Source organism: Lactuca virosa, chromosome 1 (assembly GCF_052849685.1).
Source record: "Lactuca virosa cultivar CGN04683 chromosome 1, Lactuca_virosa_CGN04683_v6, whole genome shotgun sequence".
Taxonomy (NCBI): Eukaryota; Viridiplantae; Streptophyta; class Magnoliopsida; order Asterales; family Asteraceae; genus Lactuca; species Lactuca virosa.
The window spans coordinates 253,654,321-253,675,707 of record NC_136426.1 but is presented as its reverse complement, the minus strand read 5'-3'; the positions used below and the strand labels follow the sequence as shown (position 1 = coordinate 253,675,707).

At 36.9% G+C, this 21,387-nt stretch overlaps 1 protein-coding gene across 1 annotated transcript; it reads right to left on the bottom strand.

Annotated features, from left to right (window-relative positions):
* Positions 1 to 785: 785 nt before the first annotated feature.
* On the bottom strand, positions 786 to 10,960 carry LOC145129178 (uncharacterized). The gene is made up of 4 exons (XM_079063908.1): positions 10,795 to 10,960; positions 9,788 to 10,585; positions 1,932 to 2,851; positions 786 to 1,427 (listed from the first exon to the last, which is right to left on the bottom strand). The coding sequence occupies exons 1-4, from the start codon at positions 10,958 to 10,960 to the stop codon at positions 786 to 788; spliced, it is 2,526 nt and encodes an 841-aa protein (XP_078920034.1).
* Positions 10,961 to 21,387: the final 10,427 nt, after the last annotated feature.

Genomic DNA, 21,387 nt, shown 5'->3' with positions numbered 1-21,387 from the left:
AGTGAGCCTTTTGTTTAAATCGGACTTTTGTTAAAAGGTAAAATATATAAGCTTACTAAAAGTCTGCTGCCAAACATGCCATTAAATTGTTAATTTATTGTTTTATCAACTTTAAACTTTAATTAAATGATATGTTTAATAATTAATCTTTTTAATTTTTTTTATAAACTCGTTTAATTTATTTTTATCTATGTTTTTTTATATATTTTTTTCAACTTTATCTATATAAGATATTATATAAAATCTTTCTTTAATTGGACGTTTTTGAAATACAAATTATATTTTAATACGGAATTATACAGTTATATTGGATGTGTAGTACATAAATTTCAAAAAATTATTGCATTCTCAACAACCTAGCTTCGCTACATTACTATGAGCAGAGCTACGACCACCCTCTCTCCTTATAATTACAAAAACAAAACATTGAAAACATTATATAATTGTTATAGAATTTTATTTCATAAATCAAATGTTATTAAATATTTAATATAAATAAGTAATTAGTAAACAATTAAAAATATTTAAAACTAAAATATGATTAAAGGAGAAGGAATAAGATCTTGAAAAATATAAAAGAATATTGGCCATTTAATGTATTTAAAATGTATACTAAATGGTCTTTTTTTAGAACAGGCAAATATAGTTACAACGGCTGGAGTAGCAAGTTGCTAGTGAGCAAAAGATTACAAAGCAATGAAATGAAATAACTTAACAGTGTATCACCAAATATAGCCTCATCCGCATTTTAGCGGATAGTTACACCATAGATTCCAATCTAATACTCATTTCTTTGTTCTATGTTTTATCCAAGTGAATAATACCGATTTAATATTATCCATTATTTTCGTCGGTTGACTTCTATAATTCCTGAATACTCTTTCGTTTCTTGCTTTCCATAGGCACCAAAGTGTCTCATATTTTATGGCATTAGCTACTTTCTTTTCTTTTGGGCCGTGTCCCCATCTGTTGTCCCCCACAAGAACCTCACGGACTGTAGTACAATCAATGGTTGAATTCGAGACTCCACACCATTGTGTAATCGCCAGCCACACTTCTTTCGCCAATGGGCATGAGATGAGTAAATGATATGCAGTCTCTTCATTATTTTGGCACTCACCACATGTAATTGAGTTAACTGTAACACCTCTTTTATTTAGCGCAACGATTGACGGAATTCTATTTTGTTTTGCTCGCCATACGAAACACGAGACCTTTGTTGGAACATCTTTCGACCATGAGAATTCCCCATCAGATACCTGGTGGGATGCCCTGTCAAGTCTAGTCCGCAATAAAGCTACCGAGAGATCATCACCCTCAACGAAATCTGATCTCCAGATGTCATTTGACATCTGTATAACATTTGTTGCTGCCAGACCCATTTTCTCCATTGCTACTAGAGCTTTGGCAATGTTCGACCATACACCCTTTAACGAATTCTTTGCAAAGTAGTAATTATCATTATTCCCCAGCTTATGTAAGGCACTAACTAGGCGAGCCCATAATTGTGATGGATCACTTTTAACTTTTCATAACCATTTCGACAACAGGGCCAAATTAAGAGATCTTAGAGAACCCAAGCTCATACCTCCACCTGTTTTAGAGCTGTGATTTTGTATACTCGATTTTTCCTCAATCCCTCCCCATATAAAATGCCTTTGAATTTTCTCGAGTTCTTGGATTACCCCAATTGGTGCAGCAAACAAAGATAAATAATACGTGGGTAGGTTCTCAAGGACTGCTTTTGCTAGTGTTATACGACCTCCAAAACTTAATGTTTTTGACTTCCATATCGATAATTTTGACTTAAATTTATCTATTATAGGTTTCCAAGCACTTTTTCGATTCATATTGTCTCCCACAGGTACGCCTAAGTAAGTAAATGGTAAGGTTGATGGTTCACATCCAAGCGGAGCGAACCAATCACTTACCTCACTGAAATCACCTCCAATACCGTACACTCGTGATTTGTTGAAGTTTACTTTTAGTCTAGAGACCACATGGAAACACCTTAGAATTCTTGCTAAGTTTGCAATATTCCTTTGTGACCAATCTCCTAAAAACAACGCATCATCTGCATAGAACAGATGAGAGATATTAATATTGGAGTTTGGAATTTTCACCCCATCAAATAATCCCCATTCCACTGCCGAACTCATCATAACATGTAGTCCTTCCATAGCTAATATGAAAAGGAATGGGGCCATTGGATCGCCTTGCCTTACTCCTTTTGACATCACAAACTCCTTTGTTGGGGAGCCATTAACTAATACGGAAGCTTTCGGCGATTCTAGACATCCTATTATCCATCTCCTCCATTTTTCACCGAAATTCATTTGTGTCATAATCGAATCTAAGTACTCCCAATTGACAGAGTCAAAAGCTTTATTGAAGTCCGCTTTAAATAATAACATTTTTCCACTTTTTTGGATCCACGAAACTAGTTCATTGAACATGAGAGGTCCCTCCAGTATGTTACGTCCCTCCAAAAAGGCTGATTGAACTTCATTAATACAACCCCCAATGTGTTTCTTCATACGATTAGCAAGGATCTTCGCTATGATCTTGTAAAGAGCCCCCATAAGGTTGATGGGTCGATAATCCTTGAGTGATATTGGATCCTTCACATTTGCCACCAAAGTTATAAATGATGAGTTGCATCCGTTTGAGATTTTACCCCACCTTTCAAAGTACTTTACAAACGCCACAATGTTATCCTTAACTAATTCCCAATAATTCTTAAAGAACTTGAACAAGTACCCGTCAGGCCCAGGTGCCTTTTCACTTCCACAGGAGCAAACCACATTTTGTATTTTATCCACTCCAATCTCCGCTTCCAACAAAACTCGAGCTTCTTGAGATAGTTTTTTTAAAATTGGGGTTTATCAATTTTGGTCTGGATCTCCATCTCTCTTTAAATTTTCTACCAAAAAAGAATAAACCTCCTTTTTTATTTGGCCTGGGTTGGTAATCCAAGATCCGTCAACTGTCAGTCCATGCATGTGACACCAGTCAAATTTTGGTCAAAAATTAATTGATCAATAATCATAATTGGGATGAACCAAGTGGTAGAGTTTGTAACAAGGTTTCCAAAAACATAAAGAACACTGAAATCCGAGTTATAACGAAGAAGTTATGACCAATCGAAAATCTGCGTCAAAACCGGTAAAACACTATTCAGTGTAAAAAGTGAATTTTCGATAAAGGATTTTTAGCCTTAACAATCTTAATGAAACTTGTAGAAAATGTTAAACCGAGAACGTTTATAAAAAGAACGTCAAAATTTGACTTCGTATGAGGAAGTTATGATTTTTCGAAGTTTCGGTTTAGCAGTAGACAACTAAAAAATCGAAATATAAATCGATCGATATTTAGCCGACGCAACTTAAACGAGAATTGAAGGTCTCGTCAAAAGTAGCACAACGGTAAAAAGACAGACGAAAACGGACGTCGAATGAAGAAGTTATGAATTTTTAACGGATTCCCGTCCCGGTCTGTTTAAAATAATATTATTAAAAATAAATTCAAAATCAACCGAGAAAGTCTAAACGAAAGTCGTAGAGTATGATTTTACCTACGTGTGCATATAAAGAACGCCAAAAACGGAGCTCGTATGCGAAAGTTATGATTTTCGCAAGTTTTGGCACAAAAATAAAGAAAAAATAGGAAAAACCGGGCAATTTCGCATGTGACACGTCACCTCGCACGTGGCAGCTGCTGAGTGGACCGAAGCCATGCGTGGAACCTCCTGATTGGACCGCAGCCGACGTCCACTAAGAAGCGAACAGCCTCGCATCGGACACCCCGGAGACACCCCCCTCGCAACGTGGCATTCCACCATTGGACCGAAGGTTGGTCAAATCTGAAACCTACATCTGTCCGAGGCACGTGTCTCGCACCGGGTCCGAGCTTCACAACCGCCTCAGACTTCGCACGTGGCTTCACTGCTGACCGACGCGTGGCTGCTGACTCCTCGCCCTCGCCAGCTGTCCGATGACTCACCAACCTTGGTCGAACCCTCGCACCCCTATATAAAGGGTGCGAGACTTCTCGGATTTGAGAGGTTTTTCACCCCATTTTTCACCCAATTTCACATTTTCACCCCCTCGACTTTCTCACGACCCCCCAAGGCCCCGGTATCGTGTCTAAAGCCCGAAGCAAGCCCCGGAGCCCCGTAATTCTCGAGAAGTCATCCTCTCTCCTGTCTAAAGCCCGAAGCAAGCCCCAAGGCCCCAATTTCACATTTTCATGAAAGTTCATAATTTCAAATTATCAGGACCCTCCTATTGGTAGTACCCGCCAAGTTCGAATCAAAAGGGGTTCGTAGTGATAATAACAGAATAAAACCAGAAGCGCAGAAAACTTAGGTACATAAGATATCACCCTAGTAATCATTCGTCCCAGAACGACTTAATATCTATTTCATCGAGAAAATTTCCGACATCCTCATTCGACATGGTTTGGCCTGGCCCTTACCATGTGAAAATTCTTATGCTGTATAAGAGAACTTTTCCTTAATCAGCCGTAAGATGAAATTCTTCCAATCTATAACGCAAAACCCTTAGGTTGTCTCTCATTTCAAAACTTCAGAAGTATCCAGGCGAAGAGTACCACGCCATTCTAGCCTACTCAGTAGACAGGAAACTTCAAGCGAAAAGCACCGAAGTATTCTTATAAGTCAGTAACTACCGAAGTACCTCAATAGACCTCATAGGAAAATCATTGTACCGCAGGTCAAGTTCAAGAATAGAGACTAAGAACTCATTAAGTTAATCTATCGCTGCTAAGTGTATACACGAGGGTGGTATATAAATTAGACTTAACAAGATTAAGGATGTGTGCTTCCGCCCTATCTCCTGTTCCTTGTTTGGTTGTGGACCTGGGGCAGAGTCACCCATCCGAACGTTTTGTGAAATCTAAATTATATACGACTTGTATACACGAGGTATTGGTGGATAAGCCAAGTATGAGTCTAATCATGAACTTCGGAGCAAAAGCCAGCATCATGTATTCTACCAGGTAGAATTCAACATGAGACCACGACAGTGGGTCGAGCTACTAAATGACTACGAATTTGAAATTCGTTATCATCTCGACAAAGCCAATATAGTAGCTGACACCCTAAGTCGGAAAGAGTACCCAGGTCATAGTGCCAATCATGGACTATGATAACCCATTCAAATCTCTCCACATAGAGTAAGGAGGCTCAACAGGAAGCCTTGAAACCTGAAAATGTGGCAAGTAGAGAAGATAACTAGAACGTGTGAGTGTACGGTATGCTAATATCTGTTATCTCCACTGAGATAATAGAATCATCTCCCAGTTCAGGCCGTCACTCAAAAACCTATAGGAACTAGAGTAGTCATGATTCTATGGGATCGACTATGGTAAAGAATGGGATATCCATTTACCAATTAGTCGAGTCCTTTAACACGCTAGCATTCAAGTTGCTCCGTTCGAAACCTTCTATGGTCACAAGTATAGATTCTATCTGCACTGGACTAAAGTAGATAATACGCAACTAGCTAGAGATCCAATTTCCACACATCACCCTCGCTGATCTGGAATTCATCCGAGAAACTACCAAAAACAAAATACGAATCGGGAAACGCCATGTAGCGTCCAGAGTTAACCAGAGAAGTTACGGCTTCGATAAAAGAAAACCCTTGCAATTCCAGGATTGATGACCTTATCATATGAAAGTCTCACTCAGGAAGGACAAGATGCGCTTGAGAAAGCGTGAAATACAAAACTCGAAGTACGTAGGACCATTTGAGGTTATTACCAGAATTGGTTTTGTACTTTTAAACTTAAAACCACCACAAAAACTTAATAACATTCATCCCATCTTTCACATATCTAATCTAAAGAGGTGTCTGTCCGAAAAAAAAACACTTGTTATTTCACTCAATGAAATCAAGTCAAATAAAAGTCTACACTCTGTAGTAGAACCAATGAAAACCATGGATAGGAAAATCAAAAGAACCAAGCAAAGTCTTATCCCGTTAGTGAAGGTTCGCTGGATTACAAACCAAGGACCTGAATTCACTTGGGAAAGGAAAGATTAGACCTAGTCTGTGAGTATCACTTTAGACTTAATTTCGGGACGAAATTCCCTCTAACGGGGGGATAATGTGACACCAGTCAAATTTTGGTCAAAAATTAATTGATCAATAATCGTAATTGGGATGAACCAAGTGGTAGAGTTTGTAACAAGGTTTCCAAAAACATAAAGAACACTAAAATTCGAGTTATAACGAAGAAGTTATGACCAATCGAAAATCCGCGTCAAAACCGGTAAAACACTGTTCAGTGTAAAAAGTGAATTTTCGATAAAAGGATTTTTAGCCTTAAAAATCTAAATGAAACTTGTAGAAAATGTTAAACCGAGAACGTTCATAAAAAGAACGTCAAAATTTGACTTCGTATGAGGAAGTTATGATTTTTCGAAGTTTCGGTTTAGCAGTAGACAGCTAAAAATTCGAAATATAAATCGATCGATATTTAGCCGACGCAACTTAAACGAGAATCGAAGGTCTCGTCAAAAGTAGCACAACGGTAAAAAGACAGACGAAAACGGACGTCGGATGAAGAAGTTATGAATTTTTAACGGATTCCCGTCCCGGTCTGTTTAAAATAATATTATTAAAAATAAATTCAAAATCAGCCGAGAAAGTCTAAACGAAAGTCGTAGAGTATGATTTTACCTATGTGTGCATATAAAGAACGCCAAAAACGGAGCTCGTATGCGAAAGTTATGATTTTCGCAAGTTTTGGCACAAAAATAAAGAAAAATAGGAAAAACCGGGCAATTTCGCATGTGACACGTCACCTCGCACGTGGCAGCTGCTGAGTGGACCGAAGCCATGCGTGGAACCTCCTGATTGGACCGCAGCCGAGGTCCACTAAGAAGCGAACAGCCTCGCATCGGACACCCCGGAGACACCCCCTCGCAACGTGGCATTCCACCATTGGACCGAAGGTTGGTCAAATCCGAAACCTACATCTGTCCGAGGCACGTGTCTCGCACCGGGTCCGAGCTTCGCAACCGCCTCAGACTTCGCACGTGGCTTCGCTGCTGACCAACGCGTGGCTGCTGACTCCTCACCCTCGCCAGCTGTCCGATGACTCACCAACCTCGGCCGAACCCTCGCACCCCTATATAAAGGGTGCGAGACTTCTCGGATTTGAGAGGTTTTTCACCCCATTTTTCACCCAATTTCACATTTTCACCCCCTTGACTTTCTCACGACCCCCCAAGGCCCCAGTATCATGTCTAAAGCCCGAAGCAAGCCCCAGAGCCCCGTAATTCTCGAGAAGTCATCCTCTCTCCTGTCGAAACTCAGCCCGGTTTGAGCCGGTTTCTTGTTAAATAAACTATTTATGGGAAACGAAACGCTTCCCGAATCACCGCTTATCAAAGTGAGTTCATACCCCTATAATTTACCTTTTCAATGGTTTTTAAATGCTTTTTAGGGGGGGGGGGGGAGGGAATACAAGTTTAGCACAATAATAAATTGTGTTAATAACTGTATGTGATAATAATCACACAAAGAATTTCCGTATGCTTTTAAGAATTACCAAATACTTTCAAAATAACGTGAAGCCATGTTAAGTCTTTAAAGTCATGTAAACTCCGTTAAATTCTTTGAAAAATGTTTTATAAACTATTTCAAATTATATAATCACCAAAATCATGTTCATATATGTATAAGTCTATAAATAAGATTTGAAGGGCTTAGGATTAATAAATTACCTTGTTTCCTTTTTCTCGTTTGGATATGGAATTAGGGTTGTATTATTTGTCCGAAGGTCGTTTCCTTCTTAATTATATATATATTATACATATATGAGTACAAAAGGTTACTCCTTTTGGTATCATCACCTTTGTATCAGGCTGAGCAAAGGTGTTCATCCATGAGAATCCATGCTAATTAGATAGAACATATAAATTATAATAGGTATAATTTATGATTCAAAACTAAAGATACAAGTATGATTCACAACTGTATACTTTCCAAGGAAGTTACCAAAATTCATTCAACTATACCAAGATATGTATAATACCTTTAATATACGAACAACATATTAAAGAAGTAAAGATACATCATACCTAGTTTGCATTAACAAAGGTACTATACAGAGTACTAGGGTTAGCAAACACGTGGTAATGTCGGGTTTGCATTAGCAAAGGTACTATACAGAGTGCCCGAGTTAGCAAACACGAGGTAATAATACACAATTCCGGGTTTGCAATAGCAAAGGTACTATACAGAGTGCCCGAGTTAGCAAACACGAGGTAATAATACACAATTCCGGGTTTGCATTAGCAATGGTACTATACAGAGTACCAGAGTTAGCAAACCCGAGGTAATAATTCATGATTTAAGTATACTAGAATACACTGTTTTACAAGAAACTAGGGTTTTGATTCAAGAGTATATTGTCCATCATTATTTCAGAATGATTGGGTTTTCAAAACTAATATACATGTAACGTTTAATATGCTTTTTATGAGACTCTATATTCAGGTTGGTTAGTTCATTTTAGACACATAGGAAAGTCCTGACATTATAACCAGAATCTCCAGCCGGGGATCGAAACAAGTGTTTGTAGATCTATATCGGGATTGACAACCCCGCACTCAGGCTGCTAGCTACAGTTAGATGAGTGACAATTGTTGTCACCAGTTTAAACGCCCACAAAGCGTTTGTTTCAGGCCATCAGTCATAGTATGGTTATAATAAAAACTACTCATTAAAAAGGTATTAATAATATGTTAGTGTATAAACAAATAAACAAAAGTACACCTTCAAAGTACCAGTTTATAGAATACAAAATACAATGGTTTAATATAGTTTTCATTAACACCTGGTGGAGCCAGGCACACTCTCAGTTTCAAGTTTTCATAAAGGAATACAAATATAAAACAGTAATACAAAGAGAACGGTTTATGGGATTAAACCACTTATCCAATGGAACTTAGTCACTCAATCTCGGTAAACTAGTGTAACATAAAAGACCTTTAGTGGTTAATTCTATAATTCCTTAGTTATTACATCAGAGTTGTACATAAGTAATGTCCGATTGACAGTGAAATGTGTGACTTCCGCCTTACTTCCTGTTCCTTGTTTGGTTGTGGGCTTAGGGCAGATACACCCATTTAACTGTCCATTCGATATTGTGTTATGTATAATAAGTATAAACTAAGTAATTACAGAGGGAAACTATTGAGGTTATCAGTTAATCACCTCAGGAGATATAGGATTTCCTGGAGAAACCAGTGAACTTATTCAAAGAACTTAGGGTATACTTAACAGAACTAAAATACTTATGAACTCACCAGCTTAAATGCTGATATACTCTTTCCAAATAACTTGTATTCTCAGGAATCCAGTAGACAGGTACACTCCATAAGCTTTAGTGAAGACTACCTAGTATCGTACTGCGACTCTTGTCTTCTACTGTACCTACTTCAGTGTTTGAATATGAAACGTTTAAACACTTATGTAAAACTTATACTTATTAATGCAATGGTTGTTTGTACTTTGATTACTATGTTACATGTGTTGTGATACTTACCTAAAGTCCTCTACCCCCGAACGTTTCCGCCGTTCTGGTTTGGGGGTGCGACAATGCATTTGGTTCCTGCGACTTCTATTGTTGATGTATCCATGGAAGAACTTTGTGTTCTCATCACCATCAACTATCCATTTTATCCTTGACCTCTGTTTTAAATCCATAGTTGCTAGCTTTTCAAGTTCAACAATTTTCCTATAACAATTACATCTTGTTCCAAGTTCATGAGGCATCAAGTCACGTGTTTCCGCCAAAGCATCAAGTTTCTCCAATCGCATTTTCATTGATTGCATCTCCCGTGATTCTCTTACATATTCCACATCCCTCCATTTCTTTATGTTTGTTTTAAGGTATCTCAGTTTTGCTGCCAAGAAGGAATCAGCCACGCCATAGCCTCTAAATTCATTCCACGCCTTAATAATAACCAATTTAAATCCATCCCTAGCCATCCAAGAATTAAATAATCTGAAAGGTTTTGGGCCGAAATCCTCCTGTGTGGTGGTAAGGATGATCGGGCTATGGTCTGATACATGTCTAGGCAATACCGTGGCGGAGGAACCATGAAAAGAGTTGAGAAAGTTATCACAAACGAGAAACCGATCAAGCTTGCTTAACTTCCTCCCTTCATGCCGGTAGTATGTGAATTTGAATCCAACTATTCTTAGATCATGGAGGGAATTGTTGTTAATGAATTGGTTGAAGTCATCCACGGTTCTTGAACAAAAACGGGAATTTACTCTTTCAGTCTGTCTACGTACCACATTAAAGTCTCCCATAATGATCCATCTTGCTTTCTTGTTAGCCTTCAATATAGAAAGATCGTCCCATAGTTTCTTTTCCAGGGCTGGCGACTGGGGTGCATAGACATTCACTATCGCCAGTTCTTCTCCACCTTCGCCAAATCTACCAAAAACAATTAGAAAGAATCTCGAACGAATGGATTCCATCGCTGTGAATTGTTGACTATCCCACATGGTAAGTAAACCACCTGACCTTCCTGTTGCTTCTATAATTTCAAAATCACAGTTACTATTCCCCCAACAATCTTGAATTTTGATCGAGGAGGATGTGGTTACACCCAATTGAGTTTCCTGCAAGCAGGCAACTGAGATTCTACGTGTTCTTCGAAGAGTGCTTACCCATTCCTACTTGTAATCTTCGCCTAATCCTTTTATATTTAAGGATAGAAAGTTCATTGAGGGTTATTATGTTCACCTGAATCACCCATTGCTTCCTGTAGTACCTTGTTCCCTTTTTCGATTTCCACACCCACCATTTGCCCGATTTCGATGGTATGGTCTGTCTCGTCCATGGCATTTGTATCATTTTCGACCACCACCTGTAACATCCCGGGATCAGGTATATCTCTATGGCCCTTCATATTTCCTTTAGTTGTCAAATGTGGTCCTTGAAGAGTTCATGAGATAATCGAGTACGTTGGGCGTACGTGAGAGTACGTTGCGCGTACTCGTGAGCGTGTCCTTGACGCGGAGGCCACCTAGTACGTTGGGCGTACCCGTGAGTACACTGGGCGTACTAGGCCCAGAATGCAACCCTAATTTGGGGTGAGTCCCCTATATAAGGAATATGATGGCCTCATTTCTAGCCACCATTCCCAGAGAGAAAACCCTGAGAGTGCCCTAACCTCCATTCTAAAACTTGTGTGTGTGTTTGAGCCTTGAGAGAGTGTTTGTGTGGTTTTGAAGAGAATAAAAGGTCTTGAAGAAGGAGAGTTGGAGTCCAAGCTTCTAGATCTGAGCAAATCTGAGTGGGAAGCTTCTTATTGATGTATAAAGCTTCAGACTTTGCCTTTCCTTTCTTATGAACATGTTATTTGAGCATTTTAGGGTTTTGTCCCATAAAGGTGGAGTCTTGATGAGATCTTGAACTCCAGAGTCTAGGACCAACCCCTTTTGAGTGTATGAGTAGTGTTATGCCATAAAAATCCAATCTTGGTTGGTGAAATCACTCCATGCATGAGTTATGAGACCCTTGAGACAAAAGAGTGTGTATTTTGGAGGATGGTGTCTAATCAGCCATGCAAAGGCTTAAAGTTGATGACTTTATGGATTAAGAGACATTAGAGAGTCTAGATCTGAGATATGAGCTTATGCCTTAACTGATTAAGACCAAAAATGTGAGAAGAGTGAAACTGAGGCGTACGCTGGGCGTAACCCCAGTACGCGCAGCGTAGGGGTCGAGCACCCCCGATTCTGTGTAGCAGCCGAGTACGCCCAGCGTAGGGAGGGGGAACGCGTAGCGTACTCCCTGATGTTGACTTTTATTGACTTTTAGGGTTTGGTCAAGATTGAGGACTTTTAAGCATTGGAGGGGTAAAATGGTCTTTTACCCTTCTGTGAGTTGTAGAAGAGTTTGTGTAGCTTCTTGAGGGCCAATATTAATTAGGGATAATTATTATGTGTTAGGCGGAGGCTAGACCGGTGGGTAGAGTTCGAGATCCCGAGTACGATATTTTCATTCATTATCTTACGAGGTGAGTCTTCTCACTATACTTACATTGAGTGGTACTTATGTGCGACCAGAGGGTCTTATGGGTATGTGTTGTGCTTTGAGATATCCTGCTATTTGCTATGTGACATGGTTACTGTGTATTATATTGAGCTGCTGAGGTGAAGGACCAGAGGGTCCATCTGAGTTAGGACCGGAGGGTCTACCCGAGTTGTGGGACCGGAGGGTCCCACTGAGACACATTGACCGGAGGGTCTTATTGAGTTGTAGCCTCGAGTGGCTAATGAGCTGTGTATGGTATTTTGGGGAACTCACTAAGCTTTATGATTACCGTGTTATGTGTTATGTGTTTCAGGTAGTTCCGAGGATCGCGGCAAGGCACCAGTATGATTGTACACACTGGCGAGAAATTGTTTTATGATTCTGGGATTTATGTTTTATTTGTTGACATTTGAGACACATGTGATTTTGAGAATGATGAAATGAGACATATTTTGTTTTAAAATGAGAAAAATTGTTTGAAAATTTTACGTCGTTACACCACCGTATGCAGCAAACCAATTGGGGAAATTTCTTCTTCCGTCAATTTTACAGAATTGGAGTGAGATGGGGATGGGTTTCTGTTTAAGTCTAAAGTTTGAGTCTGTGGTAGTATCCTGTCAACTCTTTGATTTTTATGTAATGGGCAGCTCCCTAAATGGTTAACTAAAAAACGTTATATTCTTCCGATGGCATCAAATGGTGATACATGGTCAAACAAATAATAATTAGATATAAAAAATATTTAATAAAGATGAACTTAATAAAAATTAAATATTCTTTTACTTTTTGTTTATATTTATTTTTCTACGCATATAAAATAATGACATGTGGAATCTATTATTTTCCCTCTCTTGATCTCTTATATTGGGTTGTACACTTACATTCATCTAGTGAATAAAAATATTAATAGGAACAAAAAAATATGAGAATATTTCATTTCTCTTCTTAAATATAGTTTTTTTTAACTCTTAAATATTAATAATCATCTTAAAAAAACAAACATTTTAATATTTGAGTGAATAAATTTTTTGGTTAGTAATATAACAAGAGAAAATTACAAAATTAACCATTTTCGTTAATTACTTTGTAGAAAATAACCAAAAAAAACCCAACTTACAAAAATAGCCATAAAAAATTGCAGATGGATTAAGCCCATCTGCGATTTTCCAAAACCATATGCGAACGTACAAGCCTCTAAAGCACGGGTACGCTTTAGTGACTTGTATCTTCGCAGATGGACCTCAGTCCATCTGCGATTTGCCTATCTACCTGCGATTTTCCCTTTTTGAGGGTATAAAAACATAATTTTTTCCCTTTCATTTTCCAAATTTTTTGCTTGGAGAACTCTTTCTCTCTGGACGATTTTCCCTGTCTGCGATTTCCCAATGGATGATTTCTCGAACAATCCCGTCAATATGGTAAGATCTTTACTCATTTTGTGTTTTAATCATCATTTATCAATTTTAGGCTTTGTTTATTTATGATTTATCAGGAAAAAAAGAAAATTTAAGGTGTTGCCCCTCCGATTTTCTTAGATCTGTGTGTTATAATTGATATTTACAAGATTTCATAAGTAGACTTGAAGTTTTGATAGCATTTCATACTTGGATCTATGATTGTACAAGTGCATAATGTGTAAATCGTGCATTGTGATGTTGTATATTTGGTACTTTTGTGTTAATATGTTACATAAATGTGTTAATATGTTGTAATAATATAATTTTTTGATATAAAAATGATTATTGTTGCTTCATGATGTTGTACATTTGCATTTGTGAGTTGTACATATAGTTTATGTTATGAAAATGCATTTTGATGCTATTATTATGTTTTATATATATATATATATATATATATATATATATATATTCAAATTTTAATGTAATATGCTTAATACTATGTAATTTTGATGTCGTTATAAATACACTTTGGTTTGTTTTCTAATTGTAATTGCCGATGTTGTGTAAATCTAATAATTTCTAATATAGATTGTTGCATTTTTGTTATAATAATATATTTTTTTGACAGTTTTTTAATATTTATTATAGTTACAAATAACAACTTATCCTTGTTGTATTTCAACACGATTCTAAAAATGTTAAAACTGTGGTAAATCTAAAAGGATCGGGATGTAATATATGAGAAGTATCTGAAGTATTGAATGGTTTCCGACGAGAAACATTTAGAAGCACTGTGTTTGGTTATTTGTTGGACGTCCCTCAATTACAAGGGACATGTTGCTATTTCATAAAATGTTTCTTCATCAGATACGACCAGACGCAGTAGTATCTCCAGATGACATAAAACGGTTGTATTTTAAAGTGGAGATACTAAAATGGTTTATGGCCCCGAAGAGTTTTGTTTGATAAACGGATTTAATTTTGGAGTTAATCCAAAAATGATAGGAAAAAAAGTGTCAGAGAAAAAAATTAGTAGTAAAAAAAGATGTTTATTGCAGGAACGTCTCTTTCCGAACCACACATAAAGTTCGGTGAAAATCAGTGATTTAAAAAGTTTCATTTTAAATCAGCTCTTCTTAGCTACCGATGATGATGCACTTAGAGCATGTCTCATATATATTTTATGTCAAGGGTTTTTGGGGAAAGAAGCAAATGATCGTGTGTCACAAGACTGTATTTTTTTGCTGAGAACTTGGATGTGTGGAACAGGTATTATTTGTGGAATTTGAAGTTTTATATTTTTTATGGTAAAGTTTATTCTAATTAAAAGTTTGATATTATAACTTTGCTTGGGATAGTTACTTGTGGGAGTACACCTATGATGATCTTGAGGATACGTGGAACAAAATCAATAAATATTTATCACTACCGGAGTCTCGTCAAACTTTCAAATACTCGGTCTCGAGATTTACGACACCATTTAGGGTATATACATTTTTATATATTTATAAATTTTAACAAGTAATTTAGTTGTTTTCGCTTGTTTTAACCATTATTAATATAATTGAAAAAATTATAGATATAGATTTATGAGATGCTTCCATATGTTCGAGGTACTTATGTGTTGCGTAGGAACAAAGATACACCTTAGATGAAGCGTTAGAGTGCATTAAAAAGATTGAAATGGGATGATGTGAACCAGATTTTTGATGTGACAAATGTTTGTACATTTTTTATTTATTTAAATATTTTGTTCAAACTTTTACTAACATTATACATATGTTTATTTGTTTTAGGAGGGATGAAGACCAAGACATAAGATGAGACCCAACGATGAAGATATAAGATCTTTTTATTATATGTCATGTCAAGAGTATGTGTATGGTGAACCGCCTTCAGTTCCATCCCCAGTACGGAAGCATTTTAGGAGGCAAGACGAATTATCGTGTAGTCTATCGTCTAGTGGACGATCCAAAGCGAGAGCAAGACAAAGTGGGAAACCAAGTTTAGAAGAGATGGCCAATCGGTTAATTGCACTCGAGTTAGTGGTGTATTTGAAACGACAACGCACCGAGGTGAACGTGGAAGAAGTGAATGAGGAAATTTTATGGAACAACATAAATTTTGATGAACCGGCAAAGTTTCAAACAGATTATTCTTTTGATGAAAAGGTTAGTGATGTCGTATATTTATGATATAATTTGTTAATAAATAGGTGTATTTTATTAATAATTTAAAGACATTAATGTAGGTGTTAGATAAAGAGGTGTCAGATGCAGGGGGCGGACATCAAATCACTTCGATGAGGATGTTTTAGATGGTAATGAAGCTGAAAAGGTTATTATACGTTATATTTATGATATAATTTGTTAATAAATATGTATATTTTATTAATAATTATAATGTAGTAATGTTGGTGTTAGACGATGAGGTAATAATTATAGGGACTAGAATTCACTTTGATGAAGATGTTGTGGATTATAATGAAGCCACACCATCCGATAGCGCTAGGCCTCATAATCCATTACATTTTTGCATAGTCCTTTCACTCATGTATATATTACAAGCTAATATGGAAAAAAACATTATGTTAAACATTAATAAAATAATTATATAAATATTTTAGGTACACACCACACCAAAGCCAAAGCGAAGAGCAAAGAAGAAGGTTGCTACCAGATCAACACCCCCTCCTCGTCCAATATTCACTTTTGATCATGACTTTTCAGTTTTGCGCCTGCAGCCTTACGTAGCAGGCGGTGAGGTTGTGTTAGAAAAAAAAATTCACGCTTATACAGTGCAACACAGATTCTACAATTTGATATTAGGTATAGAGTTTTGGAGCTCGTTGTTTAGGCATACAAATAATGGTTGGTTAGATGAATTAGTAAGTATTTATAAATTTATACTTATAAGTGATTTTTTATTTATTAATTTATAACAAAAGTACCATAACCTTCGCAACATATCACGATTTTGATTAGACTGTTAATGGAGAGACGGTTTGAAGCTGACCGGTATACCATAATGCCTCCAAACTTTTTTGTTTGCCATCTTCTGGAAGATGGTTATGATTGGAGGGCATTTATGTCTGGGATAGCTACATACCCCAACATTATGGTTCCTTGGTGGGATGTGGATAGGGTATATTGTTAGTTTTATTGAAATTACATTCATTAGTATCATTTTTTGTATCGAAATATTAATAAGTAATTATTTTTTAAACTTTCTGCAGGTTTATATGCCGATTCATTCCTATCCAAATCAGTGGTTGTTTGGGGAACTACGACTGGAGTCAATTGAAGTCCATTTATATGACAGTCTCGGTAGGAGTACTTTTGAAAAATTTGAGTCAAATAGAACTTTTAGCAAACTTAAGGCGCGTGTGGCAAAATTTTTAGACAAAATTAATTACTGGCAGAGGAGGAACATCCCAAGGAGACCATTGCATATGACATTTACTTTCGAAGATAGTGTTCCTCAACAAAGCAGAGAGTTGGGAGATTATGTTGTATTTGTTTGTATGTTTATGGAACAACTAGTATCAAGACAACCAATACGTGAACTTATAGACCCAAAAAATGCAGCTTTAGCGTTTCGTCAAAGGATAGCCAAAATTTATTAGGGATCGTGTGTTGGTCCTATGTAGTTGGATGTGATATGTATGTAACCAAATGTTTGATTTATAAATTCAACCATTTCATTAGGAAACGTAATTTTATATATAGCGGGATACACATTATCTTCATACATAATGTAATTATAACTTCAAAAGTTAAAGCATAACAATGACAACACCTCTTTATTGACGTTAGAACTTCAAACTTAACCAAAAGACCTAAACCTTACAACTTGTAAACAATAATTGCCAAGAACAACACCCAACTACAAACCAAGGCTATCTTGAACTTCTTATTTTCAGATTGAAAGTGTTTATTCGACTTAGCTACCTTAGTTATTATCATAGAAGATTGGTCCTTCTCTTCATCAACCTAACAGATAAACCCACATTTTGGTCCCTGTGAATTTAAAGATAGATAAGAAGATAAGTTTCGGTTCAAATATGATAGCACAAATATTAAGGAACTAAAAATCATGATACCATTTTTGTGCAAGCGTAAAATAATCTTCGTGGATTTTTAGGGGTCCCCAATATCCTAATGATACGTTCACCTACGCAATTGCAGTATGCCATTCGCTGATTTATTTGATCAAATATGAATAACTTCACAAATAAATTTCATGGAGTGAGTATTACACATTTATACGAAATTTTAATGCAGACAAGTACCTTTCCTTGTCTTGTCAATCAGTAAAGTTTGCTTAAGGGTTGACTATGAAATCATCTGGTTTGACTATGAATCCTTCAAGTTGAACTATGAAGTGCAGACAAGTACAATGCCTTGTCTTGTCAATCAATAATTTTTTCTTAAGGGTTGACTATGAAATCATCTAGTTTGACTATGAATCCTTCAAGTTGAACTATGAAGGGCAGACAAGTACAATGCCTTGTCTTGTCCATCAGTAAAGTTTGCTTAAGGTTTGACTATGCACTACAAGAAAAACGCGATTTTGCTAGGGAAGGAATTTGTTGCAAAAAGATGAAATTTCGTTGCAAAAGACGAATAGCTATGGAATTTGCAACGTAACAGTTTCGTCCCAAAACCCTATAGCGAAGGTGTTGCAACGAAAACAATATTTTCGTCGCATATGTGACAACGGAAAGAAATCCGTTGTAGATGGTATTCCGTCGTGTATTCCGTAGTAGGATTCCGTTGAGAATTTCGTGGTAGTTATTCCATCAAAAATTCCATTGTGTGGATCCATAGAAAAATCCATGGTGATTAATCCCTAGCAAAATCCGCGGTGATGAATCCCCAGCAGAATCCGTGGTGATGACTCCCTAGCTAAATATGTGGTGATGATTCTTGAGTTTTAGTATACTACAACATCCTATGGTGCACATACAACCCTAAATGCTTTGGATCTATGTTTTCTATAATTATACATGCAATATTGTTGTCATACCCCCAAACCGAGATGGCGGAAACATTCGGGGGTGGAGGACGTCATGTACAATATCATAACAATGCACAATAGTAAAACAAGCAACAACATCCATTGCATTAATAATATAGTCAATACATAAGTGTTCTTTGAGTTGAATGGATGGCACCAAAAATGTAAAGCAATAAAAAGAAGAGCCTTGAGTAAGCTCCATCTTATCAAAAACCTGCATGAGCGTACCTGTCTACTGGTTCCCTGATAATACAAGTTATTTTGAAAAGAGAGTATCAACATTTAAGTTGGTGAGTTCATAAGTATTTAGTGTCTAATGTTTGTATTTGTTTCATGAAAATGTTAGTATACTTCCCAGAAAATCCCATATTTTCTGCTTAAAATGAAAAGTAGTCTTTTGCCCAAGACCCAACCGTTTGTATGTTTTGTTCTCTTGAAATAATGTAAAAGGTATGTTTGTACTTGAAATAGTGTAAATGTATGTTTGTACATATTCATAACTATTTTTAATAGAAAAATAGTATGTGTGTTCATGTGTGAACCTTACTGTATGTATCTAATGGAAGATAATATCTTTTAGTAGTTTTGTTTAAAATAAAACCACTGAAGAAATGTTTTCTTGTAAACCGAATTGTTTAGTTAATGTTTAATGTGAATGAGGTTATTATTGGATTAGATGTCTAAGCCCATAACTATTATTGGTATGTACTCGACCCGAGAGTAGCATGGTCCATTTGGGTTGCATGGCATCAGAACAATTGGATAGACAAGTGAGAAAAGGTTATTTATGATTTATATTAATATGTTATAAGTTATAATATATTAATATGAAATCATATCATTTAATTAGTATTGATCAAGAATTAATTTGGAATTAGTTTTGTGATCAAAAGAGACTAATTAAATATATGGGGGTTGATTATGTAAATCATTCATTCTTATATATGTGGGCTTGTGATCCATTGTCCTTCATGTTGTGCTTAACCCATGTGGTAACCCATGGATACTCCATGGAGGTTAAAACCCATGGATCATGAAGGAAATGGAAAGTCATGCACATTAGGGTTTACATGGTGTAACCCTAATGAGCCACACTATATAAAGGATCCCATGGTTCATGAAATGGCACTAGTGGATACACATAGTGAGGGCAAGGGCCGATTTTCATAGGGAGAACCAAAGTAACCTTCTTCTCAAGTTATTCCATTTGTTGGTGGTGCTTTTGTGATTCCATTTGAGGCTTCCACACTATTGGGGCTAAGCTCTTAAAGGTTCAAGACTTCAAGCTCTATCAAAAGGTATGTCATCAAACTAGACTTTTGTAGTATAGTTGCTCCATAATATGCTAGTTAGGATGATGCTTTGGAATTTTGTATATTTGCATGTATAATAGTGAAAACATAGATCCAAGGCACATAAGATTGCATGCACACCATAGGAGTGTTAGATTGCTCAAAACCCATCAGTTATAACCATACTTAATTGACTAGTATAATACACGATGTTCTTCAGGCGTCGAAAATGGTATGACATTTGTCACCCGTAGACCTGCCGGTCCCAACTGTAGCTAACAACCAATGTGCGGGATTGTCAGTCCCGTATAGATCTATACACAAACTCACACTCTCCCTCCAGCAGACTCTGGTTATAAAACATGACTTGGCAAGGATTTTGCTAAGTACCATGAAGTAGTATTTCACATTCTAGTTAACTTGTTTACGTAGTATGTATATGTTTCTTGTGCTTGAAAATGAGTAGTATACTTTGTAATGAAAAGTAATAGTATGTGTGTATTGATTCATGTAATGTTTCTCTGATCTAGAAAATAGTATGAATTGTGACAACCCGAACCTTTTTCCGTTTCCATTAACCGATTTCCGTTAATAAAATTTGAATTTTATTAAGTTCCCGTCAAACTTCTTGGTTTAGAAAATCATCTAGTTTTATATAATTAACTTTATATACGAGTCGGAACCAAAATCGCGCGAAAGACCCGAACCTTCTTGAAAAATCAAACGGTTTTCGGCCTGACTGAGTTTACGGCTGTAAACCCGTGTACGGCCGTACACTCGTTTACGGCCACCGTCGGGTGGACCCCACCACCGACCACGAAAACCCCTATAAATACGAGACCCTACCCCTCATTTACACTTTTCTGGCCGAACACTCACTCCTTCTCTCTCTCTACCTCTTGACTGTACACCCCAAAAACACTCTTATTCTTCCGGGAAACATCGAGAATCACCATTGGGGGTCATTTCGGAGCATCTAGAACACGTTTTTCGTCGAATCCAACATCATCGTTCTTGAGTGTACGGTCGTACACCCTTGAAGTCTGCAAATCTTCATTGATGTACACCAGTTTAAGGCCGTACACGCTTCAAACCTTCAAAGGCCGTAAACCCTTCAAGAGGCTGTTCACGGCCGTACACCTGTTCACGGCCGTAAACCCCCCTTCACGGCCGCAAACACTTCCTAAACAGTAAATTAGACTGAAAACCCACTTTCCTCGATTCAATCAAGTCCCGGTAACATTCCTTAACCGAAAGAAAGTGTTTTTCTAACACTTTATCTAACGAAATCGCTAATTTAGATACATATATGTATTTAAATGTTATTAGGATTCCGTTAAGTGCCACACTACAACTCGAGGGTCTTCATTTCAGTCCGTTAATTCGACGCTTGTACACAACTAACAGTGAGTTCATACCCCTACGCTTTTATGATTTTTAATGTTTTCAGGGGGGGGGGATACAAGCCAAACACAAATGATTTTAACGATTTAAAACTTATGCAATTGATACAGTCAAACGATTTCCACGTTTTATAAAATATTTAGATATTTTATCCCTTTTGTACTATGTTGAGCATAAGGGAC